The sequence below is a fragment of the Aspergillus foveolatus genome (genome assembly GCF_047715535.1).
Source record: "Aspergillus foveolatus strain CBS 279.81 unplaced genomic scaffold BDW70scaffold_10, whole genome shotgun sequence".
Taxonomy (NCBI): Eukaryota; Fungi; Ascomycota; class Eurotiomycetes; order Eurotiales; family Aspergillaceae; genus Aspergillus; species Aspergillus foveolatus.
The window spans coordinates 175032-187838 of record NW_027396074.1 but is presented as its reverse complement, the minus strand read 5'-3'; the positions used below and the strand labels follow the sequence as shown (position 1 = coordinate 187838).

Here is a 12807-nt window from a genome sequence, read left to right as displayed (position 1 = left end):
AGAGCAGCATCACAGAGATGAGATTCAGAGGCTGGAGCAGCTCCATGGAAATGAGATTCAAAGGCTTTGGCAACACCATGGAGATGAGATCCAGATGCTGGGGCAGCAGCAGCATACAATGAGTGGTGAGATCAACCGCTTGTCTAGTGAGGTGCAAGAGGAGCGAACGCGAAGAACCGAGCTGCAGTCGACAGTATCGAATCTGGAACAAGGACGCGACAGGCTCAATGATGAGCTTCAACAGCTCCAGGTCGAGCACGCTGCTCTTGAAAACGCCCATGCAGTGGCGCGACATGCGGAGATTCGCATGCGATGGCAAATTGTTGCTCATCGAGCTCGTTGTCGCTCACTTAAGGCCGAAGTGGCGGAGCTCAAGTCAAGTCGGCTGCCCAAGGCTAAAGCAAAGCAGAGCTTAGCGAACATCAGGCGTGGAAACTCTTCGGTCAGGTTGTGAGTCTTGACAGGTTTTCCTTATGCCACTGACGGCAGTAGCTGATCTGAAAATCAACAGGGCCGTGGTCGAGAGGCCGCCAGTGACCATTCGCAAACCTCGTTGGAAAAGTCAGGTTTGATCCCTGGCATGATAATTGCGGTTGGGATCCCAGGAGGTAGGTCCCATCAGGCACTATCGTTTACAATGCACTAGATTGTTAACCACTCACTACCAGTGCCGCTGCCTGTATGTACTGGCTTTGCGAAACCACTGGCTCACCCAGCGCCTTATACGCAATGACAACTAGTTGTGTTTGTAGCGTGCATGTTCTTCATGTCGTGTTTTTCATGCTGGTTTCCAGTGTGTTTTTCAGGTGTATTCGTACCAGATTGCCGGGCACTGTTTTATCCAGTTTTGCTTACGTTTAATCTTGCAAGCTCCTCATGTGCACTTGGCCAAACTAAGAGTGCTACGACTCGAACTTGTAGAAGTAGAATATTGCCCATATGCTCAAACGGACCAGCATCATTGTTCTGTATGAGACTGCCACTCTTCGTGCTGGTATGGGACCTGCAAAGGTAACCACGAGAGGATCAAGGCCAAGTGCCAGCCAGGGATAATCCAGAGTAAGCATCCCAGTCTCATGTGAAAGTTTGAAATGTTATTTGTTTCTAATGTAGATCCGAGACTAAATGCCATCTGCTCCACACTCGGCTCTCGATGTGATATTGCTCGCTGGCAGATGACGCTCATCGAGAATATCGACTGCGCCCCCCTGTCGAGAATACCAACCGGATACAACCTTGAATGCATTATAGCTGTGGTATAGTTCGTCCAGGTTTTGTGGTCATCCCTGCTTTACCCGGTAGGGTGGTATTCTCACCCACACTTACCTAAAACTCAGCTTTTCTCACTCGCTAGAGCACCAACGACCGGGGCTCTTCACCTCTAACGCGTTATCGACCATGGTTTAGCTACTACAGCTGAGTGGACGAGAAGCCTTGTTTTACACACCGTATTGTAGTATACTAGCTGTATCCTAACAGCAATCGATATGGGCAACCCAGCCTAAAAAGCCGACTCGCTAGTGCTGGACTGCCAGAAGACCACGATTATTCTCGGTCTACTTCCGAGGCTCACAGATCATTAAGTCTTAGTAGCAGTCCATGAGGATCAGGCACAAAAGCAAGTCCAACAAGCCTGCCCCTATTCCGTCCCATTTCCAGCCGGAACATAATAGCATCTGCAAAGCTACAGGGTGCCGAACCAAGACTCCTCACTGACCTATAGAACATGACTTTGCTAGTCATTTCAGCCGAAATTTGACCGTCGTGCAGTGATTTATGTAAGATATGTGCACAGCAAGGTTGTTAAACACAGTTCTTTGAATTCTGACCTAGCCTACCTCTGATATCGTCCTTCAATAAGCACCATGAAAAGCCCCGTGAAAGTGCCCAAACCAGAATATGTTGTCTATAGCAGACGGAACGTCGTAACTGATAGTCTAAGAAGAATCCAATAAAGAAAGCGCAAAAGGACGGTTTATAATTCCCGTCTGCAGTTCTCCCTCCTCACGCCCCATTCCAGTGTTGCGGTCAGGGTATTCGCGTCGGTCGCAGAACGTGAGTTATTTATCCTATAACAACTACCTGGTTCTAGTAGATGCTATTGAGGTTGAAATAGCCAGCTGACTATCTCCGTACATCTGGGCAGAAGCCGGATCGTGCTGCCCCCTGTACAAGCTAACTACATGGGCTCTTCTGATTACTAAGAGAGCATTCGACCAAGACGACACCTAACATTTTTTACCCGCCGCCTTACCTGTGTACTCTTGCACAGGTTATCGTATTCCCTTTGGCGGATGGAAAGTATTAATGACCACTAAGTCCCCTCCGATAACGCTGCGCTTATGTTGGATTTGAAGTAGGTATTCCTTTATGCATGCTTGTAGCTTGCCGACTTTCCCGGGTCTCTGTTTACCAACACTTTCTATCATATCAGCTAATGCCTCGTTGCAAAAATAATATTCTCAGCCCAATTACGTAGAGGCTTCTGTAGATGGAAACATTGGATGGAAGCCTTTGAGGCACGGGATTTTTTGAGGAACCGAAGCAATCGAAGCTGATTCAGCAGACTATCTGGGTCCAGTTGCGCACGGTAAACGGGTAATAAAGGCCAGTAAGAACTAAGTGTTGACGAGATCAGATAACAACTGCCAGTCTCATTCTCTGAACGCCTGGCTAATACTGATACACAGCCCGGATTTCCTGGTCCCCACTCGAATCTCCCCTTTTCCACACTCTATCGAATCAGCTTGCAGCGAGGGACTGTGAGATAAAACTCAAATTTGAAGTCACAGTGTAAGCTCGTCTCATGGGGCTAAGTCGACGATGCGTTTCATGGCTACACCAATGGCTACACCGTCTTACTTTTTCCGCCTTTGCAAAGCGTCTTCTTGGGTCGAAACGATACCTGATCATCAATCTTGCCCGCGTTGCCTCGCCATTATACCACTGTGAGCTGCCGTCTCCAGCCACTCGAGGCAGATGACATACCGTTTCATTGGCCTACGGTATGCTCAGGTACGCCAAGCTAGGTAATACCATTCCCCAGCTGAAGGCCAATGCGGCGCTGTCACAGTTTCTGGTCTTTGGCAGTAAGGATTCTGGCTCAGGTCGGCTTGCGTCTCTGCTGTAGGGTACTTACTCGTACCCACTCCCCGAGGGTTGTCTATACTTGTACCCTCGGGATGAACGCAATCCCGTCCCAAACAGACACGTTCCTGCTAGCACTATAAGGTTACGAGCAGCGAAGGGACCCTGAATTCCACAAACGGCTCCCTATCTACCTATGGAATACGGTAGCCTACCTAACGGTCCTAGAGCCCGCCCCCCTCCTTCGACTCTCGCACGTTTCAGTACTTTAGACTAAAGGCGAAGCCGGGCCCATGATTGGCGACCAGATTTGCCACTCGCCTTATCCTAAGCGAAAGCTAGCGTCCGAGACACTGCTCCCGGAACCCTGCTGCCTGGCTAAGTGGACCCAGAGTGGTTCTTGTTTCTGTATGGAGGCCACTGTGACAAGCGCCCGAAGAAGCAATGCTTAAATATAAGCTTAATTGCAGGTAGTGGGCGACCGAGTGCTCTGTCCTGGTTGAGGTATCTGTATACTCCTAGACTGGAAGTGTATAGCAGCCCGAGTGGATGCAGACACAAAAGGGGAAAAAAGAATAAAGAATAAAAATAAAAAATCACGTGGCTGTCAAGGGTGCCATAAAGGAGCGAAGAGCGACGAGCAAAGAGTAATTGGAATCCAACGATAGTGGAAAGTGCGTTGCTGAACGTGGACAGTGACCAAGGTCTTGAGACTGGCGGGACGCCATCGCTCCGCGCGGAACCGCAGCAAACCTGCATTGACTAATATTTTGATATACGGGAGACGGAATGGTCTTCCCCGGTTACTCCAAGGCTACTCCAAGTGATATGCAACTCGGCTCCTGTAGGATGAATGCGCGTCTTTCACCGTCATAAGGAAACCGTCGGTCTTCGCAGCGAGGCGGGACGCGCCGCCAGCTGGTTTCGCATGACGTGCGAGTCTGCGACGAGAGCCCGGTGAGCACCCGGCGTGGCCCCATGCCAGAACTGGTGAAGACAGCGAGGTGGCTGCAGCACTCAAGACAGCTGCCATCCAGGGGAGGATTGGTGAAGCAAGGCGGGATAAATATTCAAGTCCTCCCAGCTCAGACCAGCTCAGAGAGAGGGAAAGAAACTCGGCAGAGGACGAAAATATACACAGAGTATTGTGTACCACTACGTCGTCGTACTTACCTCGTACATATCCCAGCATGATCCTGGAGCTTCTAATACGAAAACGATCGTCAGTGGGTGCCCCTAGGGCACACTTGGCCATTGGCTGTCCATCACAGGGTCCCATGACGCAACGGGCTCTGCACTCGGCCTTCTATGTTGAGCGGCAGCTCTAATCCAGGGCCAGAAGGGCCTCGACGGCACAAGATATCGGCGAGCTTTGCTCGCCCAACGGTCACGCGCCGTTGGATGGAAGAGAGACGGAAGGATGGCAAAAAGAAGCCGTCCATCAGACGGATATGCGGCAAGCTGAATCAGCGAGACGCAGTCGAGGGATCGGGACGAGGCGGCAGCAGGCGGAGAGAGCTTCCTGATCAGGGCCCAGCCACAAATTATTAATACACAAGATTGTCCGTGCGAGGATCCTTCTCAGGATCCATTAGGAAGTATGGGTGAGCGGGGATCGGAATGAGAAGAAATGGGTAGAAATGGAGCAGTGACCATGACTATATCGGGCAAGGCTAGGGAGAATTCCAGCCAATGACGAAACTCAACCAGCCCAGATATTGCTGATCAAGCATTTAGACGCCAAGTCCAGGTGGGGTAGGAAAGAATTGGCAGGTCGACGGAGTATATTTCCAGGTATACACCTGTATACTTTCGAGCTATAGCCAGGCCGCAGAGGGACGGGAGGGAGGCCACTCTTACGGGTAGTGGTAGGAAAGAGAAGAGACTGCGTGTAAGTGATATTCAGCCGCATTCAATGAGTAGGGACAGCATAGGCAGGATGATTGACTCATCACTGGCACACTGGCTCGCGCAGGGCTGGTGCGCCTTCCGACAGTTCCGGCAGTGTCCAGATCTGGTCCCATACGTAACCCACTCATGCCACCCCTGCTAACTGCCAGAACGGCAGGTCATCTGTCGACTCCCTATATTTCGGCCCGCGCGGTTCCTCGAGATGGCCCAGACGGAGCGATGACAAAAAAAAAAAAAGGAAAAAAAAGCCGGTAAAGTCGCTCACTAAGCCGTCCTATAAATCCGGGCCTGTCCGACACCCCCTCGTCCCCGGATGGTATCTCCGCTGTGATGCTTGATGATAGACTCTAGTCACATCCATAGACTCTAGTCTCACTCATTAGACGCAAGTCTTCACTCATTGTTTGCGCCCCCAGCTCTCCAGCTCTCGAACTCTTCAGCTCCGCTCAGTATCTAGCCAAACATGACCACTCTCGCATCGCACCGGTCTGGCCGCAGCTCCGAGAGCTCGGTGGACGTCGTCGCAGCCGAGAAGGAGAAGCTATCGACCGTCCAGCTGTCGCAAGCGAACTTCGACGCCCTACCCGATCTGCACAACTCGGCGTCACCGAAACGGTGGAAGACGTTCTGGAAATCGTTCCGGTATCTACAGCACCTGACGTCGAAACAGGTCGACGACTTCATGGCCTCATATATCATCTATAACCTGGACTGGTCGGACGAGAAGCAGATGGTCGAGACCCTGGGCGAGGACTACCAGCGCAAGGTGGGCGACTGCCTGCAGGCGTACTATGGGGTGCTCAACCATCTCTGCGCGCTCGGTGACGTGGAGAAGATGTATATCCCACCGTTTATGAGCAGTAAGGCGACTGTCCGCGAGAACCAGCTGCTGTACGAGGAGTCAATAGCGCACGATATCGGGCTCAAGCCGGGCGACCGCGTGCTGGATTTGGGATGCGGCCGTGGCCGCGTCGCCGCGCACATGTCGCAGTATTCGGGCGCACAGGTGACGGGGCTCAATATCGACCCGAACCAGGTCGCGCAGGCCCGCTCGTTTAATACGCGGCTTGGGTTCGAGTCGAATTCGTTCATTGTCCAGGATTTCAACAGCCTGCCGCTCCCGTTCGCCGACGACAGCTTTGATGCCTTCTATCAGATCCAGGCGCTCAGTCTGTGCAAAGACCTGCCGGCGCTCTTCCGCGAGATCTACCGCGTCCTCAAGCCGGGCGCGCGCATCTCGCTCCTCGACTGGGTCAGCCTGCCCGGGTACGACCCGTCCAATGCCGAGCACGCCGAGCTCATGCGCCGCGTCAAGCCGTTGATCGGCGCCGTCGGCACGCCAACCCCGGAGATCCTGGAGAATGCGCTAATGGAGGCCGGGTTCACGGTCCTGCGGTCGGACAACGCGAGCGTGGGCGGCCTGCAGGCGCCGTTGATCGACAAGGTCGACCTGTACTTCCGATCGATGCGCCAGCTCATTCTGGGCCTGGTCAAGGCGCATATGCTCCCGCGCCACTTCAAGACTTTGATCAACCGGTTATGTCTGGACGGCCAGGCGTTCGTCAAGATGGACAAGATGCGGCTCGTCACGACGAGCTACCGCATCATCGCCCAGAAGCAGGCGTGATTTCGGTCCACTGGCTGGTGGATTGTCCGTCTCGAGCTCGTTGGCTGGTTTTCATATCGCACGTATGCATGCACGGCACCTCACCTTCTCTTGTCGGCGTTTGGGGGCAAAAAGGTTGTTTTCTGAACATATCAATGGCTGCACAATTTTTGGAGCTGTTCAGATCATGGAGTTTTCTCATTGGCATTTTTCTTCTCTTTTTTTCCCGTTGAATTGTTCAGGATACCCGGTTGGAGTGGGCTGTCCAATTCTGTTGATAGAGCCTGTATAGACTAATTAATTGGCGGTTTGAACAAGACAAGCAGTAGAAGCAGGAAGACATCACTTATCTGCCCACGATCAGTGCTCCGGCCACGAGGTAGTCCCTCCTAGCCCTCCCACTAGAGTTGGCGAGCTTGGGCAGCGAGCTGGCCAGTGGCCAGCTGCAGCTGCAGCTCCACTTGTTCCTGGCCTGGATGCTTTGATCGCAGCCATCCATTTACCCACGTTGCCAGCCCCCGCCCTAACCGCGTCCAGCCCTGTTCTGATGCCGGCCAATGCGCGGTATCTGCCGAGTATCACGCTGGGATTAACGGGACCATATCCTACCTAAACCGCTTAAACTGTTTCCGATCCAGCCCTTTCACACATGCGTTCCTGTTCTTCGATGGCCGGTTCCCAGCAGCTGCTAGCGACTCATGTCAGCTGCTGCGCTTACCTCCAGGTCCAGGCTCAGGCTCCAGGTTTCAGGGAGATGAGGCTACTTAGGCACTCGGTGCCACCCCTCGTCTCTGTCCAGCATTTCTCTTCTGGTTCCCATGACATGTCAGTCTTGCTGCCGATCCAAGCCGTGATCCGCAGATCGTCATTCTGTCGCATCTATTCGACTTCCATCCACCTGCCTCAAGATCAGTTTAAACCACCAGCACCCTTGTCGAGCTCTCCTCGGTCTCTTTCCAACCATGATCCCATATTCTCACGAACATCTCCAAGACCGGCCGTTTCCCGCCTCTGCCAGACGAGAAAGCACTGCGACCGTCTCTTCTACCCCCTCGACCGCGACCTCGTCCCGCTCGTCCGTTTCCGGCTCTCTCTGCTTCGTCTCTGAACCGCCCTTCTCACCCTCTCTGAGCCCGTCTTTGTTTCCTTCGCCGTCGACCTCAGCGTCAGTGTCTCCCGCATCCCGGCCGCGAGAGGGCTCCCTCAATGACGAGGTTGCACGATTACCGCTCAACCCCGCGGTGACGGTGTATGTCCACCTCAACTCGAGTGCAATGTGGTGGGGTAAGATGGCTGATGCGATGCGACTGTTAGGTCCTTCGTTCGGAGCAACAGACTCTTCAAGCTCCGGTATACATTCATCAATATCCGGAAGGATTTCGCCGGCGCCTTGAAATGCCTCGAACTAGGCGGCGCAGTCGGGCAGCAGACTGCCTTCCTACATAGCTGTACGAGCTCACCCTTCCCCTCAACCCTTTCTTCCTTCTTCCTTTTCAGCACCAATATCAGCATCTTCAGGAATCCAACCGACTAATGCGTTACCAGTTAATACAACCCGCCTTCCCGTACCCCACCTCGAACACCCGATCACCTCCTCAGAACCCTACACCCCGTCCTCACTCCGCATCTCCTTCCTGGACGAGCAGACCGTCCAGACCGGCGCGACCGTCTTTGCAACCCAACTCTCCTACATATTCGAATCCTGGCTGGACTGTCTACAGTTCCAAGAGCTCATCCTCGCCTCGCGGATCGTCTTTATTGCAGGCATCGCCGAAGCGAAATCCAAGGGCCGTGGCGAAGAGTGTATATCGCAGAACCTGCGGATCCTAAGGCAGGACCATACGGGAAAACTGGTGATGCTCTTCTTTGCCAATTCGCAGAGGAAAGAGAAGAAGCGATACGTTTCCATCCCATGTAGGTTCCACTTGCCTTACAGATTTGCAGTGAATTACATTCATTATGGACTGCGCGCTGACTACAGTGAATGGCACCTAGTGAGCTGTATTGAGAGCGTCACACCAGGCAAAAACTCGCGGCGGCCGGTGGTGCTTCAGCTCCAGCCAAACTTTGACCATCTGGCGCAGATGAGGACGCTGCAGATCTCGTTTCTGGATAGCGACGGTAAGTCTTCACCGTCTTTTCCTCTTCTTTCTCTCCTCTGCCTCAGAGATGCTGATATTCTCAATGGCTGAACAGATCAGAAAGCGTTCTGTGAATTCCTCGCAGCCAATAATCGATGAGTGGCTGGCTTGTCTGTTCCGGTTTGACCTCCGTTTACGATCTCGTGTTCCAATTTCGCTGGGCTTGCATGTTCCCAACTTGTTAGATTAGCATTGATACCAGGGCGTTTCCTTGTTTCGGTTTGATAACCACTTTGGTTTGGTTGGTGGCCGGCTTATTTATTACTCCTACCGAGTTTACTATGTATACACTTATTTTCTAACTCATAATGACATGCTGGAACATGGCAGATTTTTTCTTTTTTTTTTTTTCCCTCTCTTCAAGATCTGCAATTAAAACTACGTAAACTTACATCTTGCAGAAATTTATTAAGACTTAGCAACGCAAGCAGACAAGCAAGCCGACACCTATGACGATCACAAGCCCACCCGGTAGCAAGGAATGCAGTGACAGTGCTTGTCCTCCCGCGCCATTACGTCGCATTACGAAGAACAATTGACATTATCTGACACAGCCAATGTGCCAGTTCTGCCGCCACCAATAAAGAAGCCCCCTGTTGACATGTCAGACACTCACGAGGCGACGAGGTCGAACTGCCAACGTCTCTCAGGGCTCAGCCAGGGCACGTGGGGGCGAGAATTGGTTCCTAGGGTTTGTTTGGTTCCCCACTACCAAGAGTCCCAGCCCGGGAGCTACTTTAGCCTGCTTTGGGACGGCTCCAATCATGCTTGTCAGAGGATCACGGGCTTCATCACCTCACTAGCCTTTGATAATAGATCTTGATTGAGGGACAGGCACCCCCACTCGATAATATGCCCACGTTCTCCAAACTCAACTGGTTGGGTCTCCACAGCATGCATGGGACTGGATGTCCCGCCACGCAGGGCAGAATGGGCACGAGCTCGAGCTCGCGCCAGGACTCGGTGAACGTTCGGTGGCCGCGGTTCCTGTGTATATGTGCGGCGCACTACCGTTCTAGGCCGGGCTCAGCGTGGGCTAACTAGGTCTCAGGCAGACTACCGGGAGGCAAAGACCAGGGCAGTCTTGGTCTCATGGTTGACTGACGGCTTCCAGAAATCTTCTCGAACGGTGTCTTGGTGTCTGTATTCCACACTTATTCTTTATCCTTGGCCTATTCAATTCACCAGCCGCCGTGGCATGCGTCAAATGGTGGTGCTTCGCCTGACAAGCCTCCTTCTCGTTGCTTAACCAAGGTCTCCTTCTAATCGCTGGAACATCGCAAAGGGTCTTAGAGCCCCTTATCCATCACCATGAGCAAATTCCGCGCGAGACTGTATAAGACTGATCGCGCAAGAGATTTCGAGCATGAGCAGGTACGACCTACCGCACATTTAAATCTATGGTTGATAGCAAGAGGAGAAGATATTGACAATAGGTTCCGATTCAAGGACCGCCATGTTCGCACCCGTCAAATCTACGAAACCATCGACCGCCAGTCCTTCCAGTGGGTTGTTGTCCTCGTCGCCGGCGTCGGCTTCTTCCTCGATGGGTATACCGTACGCTCGTTCCATTCACCCACCGGCGATTCTACCGATCCGATTTCTAACGCGGTAATAGTTATTCGCAAGCAATATCGCCCTCCCAATGATCTCCTACGTCTATTGGCGTGAAGACACCTCCTCCTTCCGACTGACGTGCATCAACATCGCCACGCTGAGCGGCACCCTCCTCGGCCAAGTCATGTTCGGCTATCTGGCGGACCGCAACGGGCGGAAGAAGATGTACGGCGTTGAACTGGCGCTGTTGATTGCGTCGACGCTGGGCGTTGCGATGTCCTCGGAGGGGACGCACGGGAGCATGAGCGTCTTTGCGTGGCTGATCTGGTGGAGGATCATCGTGGGGATCGGCGTTGGTGCAGATTACCCGTTGAGTGCCGTAATTACGTCTGAGTATGTTCGACGCCTCTCTAAAATCTCGAAGCTGTGGTGGTTAGAAGACAAGTATTAACAAACGGCTGCCAATCAGGTTCGCACCGACCCGCCATCGCGCGCGCATGATCGCCTCCGTCTTCTTCATGCAGCCGCTCGGTCAGATCGCCGGCAATGTCGTCTCATTGATCGTCGTCGTCCTGAGCAAGAAGCAGGGACACGACGATGTCACACGCACAGTGGATATCATGTGGCGATGGGTGGTCGGAATCGGCGTCGTGCCCGGCGTCATCGCGACATTCTTCCGTTTCCTGATCCCCGAAAGTCCACGCTTTCTACTGGAGATCGAAGACGATCCAGTGCAGGCCGAGTTCGATGCCACGACGCTGTTCAACGATCCGGCGCCTCTGCCGAGCTTCGGGTCACCGGAGACTGCCGTTGAGGAGGGATACCAGTATCCCGGTTCGGCGTCGACTGCTCTCACGAGTATGACCACGGCCACGACGAACCAATTCAACGATATCAACCTCATTGCCCCGTGGAATGAAATCGTCCTTCCTGCTCCTGCGCTCCCCGCAACAGCCACGACGATGGGCACGGGCAAGGGCACAGCTGCCGGACCCGACACAGCCGGCACCGGTGCTGGAGCCCTAACGATCCGCTCCATGTCCATTGACGACTACACAGACCGGACTCCTTCCCAGTACCACGATAGCCTCCCTGAAGGCACATTCCTCACCCCGGCAACGCTCAACAGCCACTGGCGCCTCACCAAGGTCGACATAACGCAATACTTCTGGCATGAGGGCAACTGGCGCACCCTGCTCGCCACATCGCTCTCATGGCTCCTGCTCGATTTTGGCTTCTACGGTATAGGTCTCTCCTCGCCCCAGTTCCTCGCAAAGACCTGGGACAGTCTCAAACTCTCCGGTCCAGCCCCGCCCTGGATGACAGACGACACCGGCGCAACTGATATATACGACATGTTCCGCGACACGAGCATCCACTGCCTGATCATCCTCAATATTGGCAGTTTCGTCGGCGGGGTCCTGATGCTGCTGACAATCCACAAACTCGACCGCGTCTCGCTGCAAAAATACGGCTTTCTAGCGCTGGCAGCCCACTTTATCGCGCTTGGAACCATGTTCATCACCGTGCACAAGGAGGGCCCCGTCGCGGTGACTCTCTACATTATCGGGCAGATCTTGTTCAACTTCGGGCCCAACACGACAACATACATGATCCCCGCTGAGATCTTCCCGACACGATACCGCGCAACGTGCCACGGGATCAGCGCGGGCGCGGGAAAGCTCGGCTCGATATTGATCCAGCTGCTCTCGGCGTATTATAAATTCGGCACGGGGCCCGGCGACGAGCAAACGGTGCGCCATGGGTATATGTTGATCGTGTTTAGTGCGTGTATGGTTATTGGGGCGGCGGTGACGCATTTCTGGATCCCGCCGACGCAGAGAAAGAGCAGTAATGGGAGGGCAAAACTTTGGGGAGGTAAGGCGGAGACGCTCGAGACGCTGGGGTTTGGGAGGAGGGGATGGAAGAGTCGGTTTGCGGGTGTCAGAAGGTGATTCTTTTGCTCTGTTTGGGGAGGTTGAGACTTGGTTTTGTGTAGAAAGAGATTTTTTGCATGCTAGATACCCCGTTCAATGTGCAGCTCACGCGCTCATACTCATACTCATAGCCGTATCCGCAGAGTAGGAATTTAAGTAATCTAAGTCACTCACATATTATACTCTAATTACAGAATGAGTTCTGTTGTTTTGGAAGATAGGAAAAGATCTAAAAAACGACCGGGAAAAATGGAAAAATTTAATGCATCATCCGTGAATCGAACACGGGCCTCATCGATGGCAACGATGAATTCTACCACTAGACCAATGATGCTTCTTATCGAAGAATCAGCAGTTATTTGGGCACATATTCTTTGCAAATTTTTGACGGCAACTGACTTGCACATAATTTTGTTTTTGTACAACAAAAACTCAGATATCAAACCATATCTGGCAGCGTGTGGATAAATGCATTGGAGAAACGTAATCAATTTTGCTGGGTGCGGAGTCCCGTTACCCCTACGCATATATATTTCATGTTGCGTAGCTATCCTAATTCTTGCACTGC

At 52.9% G+C, this 12807-nt stretch overlaps 4 protein-coding genes and 1 non-coding gene across 5 annotated transcripts; 4 read left to right on the top strand and 1 right to left on the bottom strand.

Annotated features, from left to right (window-relative positions):
- Positions 1-118: 118 nt before the first annotated feature.
- BDW70DRAFT_157633 (uncharacterized protein) lies at positions 119-733 on the top strand (the record flags this gene model as incomplete). Its single annotated transcript, XM_073740388.1, has 3 exons — positions 119-442; positions 512-608; positions 669-733. 3 exons carry the CDS (start codon positions 119-121, stop codon positions 731-733), a joined length of 486 nt encoding a protein of 161 aa, XP_073598429.1.
- Positions 734-5222: 4489 nt separating this feature from the next.
- On the top strand, positions 5223-6937 carry BDW70DRAFT_131209 (class I SAM-dependent methyltransferase). Its single transcript, XM_073735946.1, has one exon. The coding sequence runs from the start codon at positions 5462-5464 to the stop codon at positions 6623-6625; it is 1164 nt and encodes a 387-aa protein (XP_073598428.1). The 5' UTR covers positions 5223-5461; the 3' UTR covers positions 6626-6937.
- A 629-nt stretch (positions 6938-7566) lies between these two features.
- On the top strand, positions 7567-8844 carry BDW70DRAFT_157631 (uncharacterized protein; the record flags this gene model as incomplete). Its single annotated transcript, XM_073740387.1, has 5 exons — positions 7567-7853; positions 7919-8052; positions 8150-8518; positions 8600-8725; positions 8801-8844. 5 exons carry the CDS (start codon positions 7567-7569, stop codon positions 8842-8844), a joined length of 960 nt encoding a protein of 319 aa, XP_073598427.1.
- Positions 8845-9562: 718 nt separating this feature from the next.
- BDW70DRAFT_131206 (phosphate transporter) lies at positions 9563-12330 on the top strand. The gene is made up of 5 exons (XM_073735945.1): positions 9563-9742; positions 9797-10119; positions 10195-10302; positions 10364-10695; positions 10772-12330. Exons 2-5 carry the CDS (start codon positions 10057-10059, stop codon positions 12255-12257), a joined length of 1989 nt encoding a protein of 662 aa, XP_073598426.1. The 5' UTR covers positions 9563-9742; positions 9797-10056; the 3' UTR covers positions 12258-12330.
- Positions 12331-12502: 172 nt separating this feature from the next.
- Positions 12503-12573, bottom strand: BDW70DRAFT_t59. The gene has a single exon. It is a non-coding gene; the product is annotated as a tRNA-Gly (tRNA).
- Positions 12574-12807: the final 234 nt, after the last annotated feature.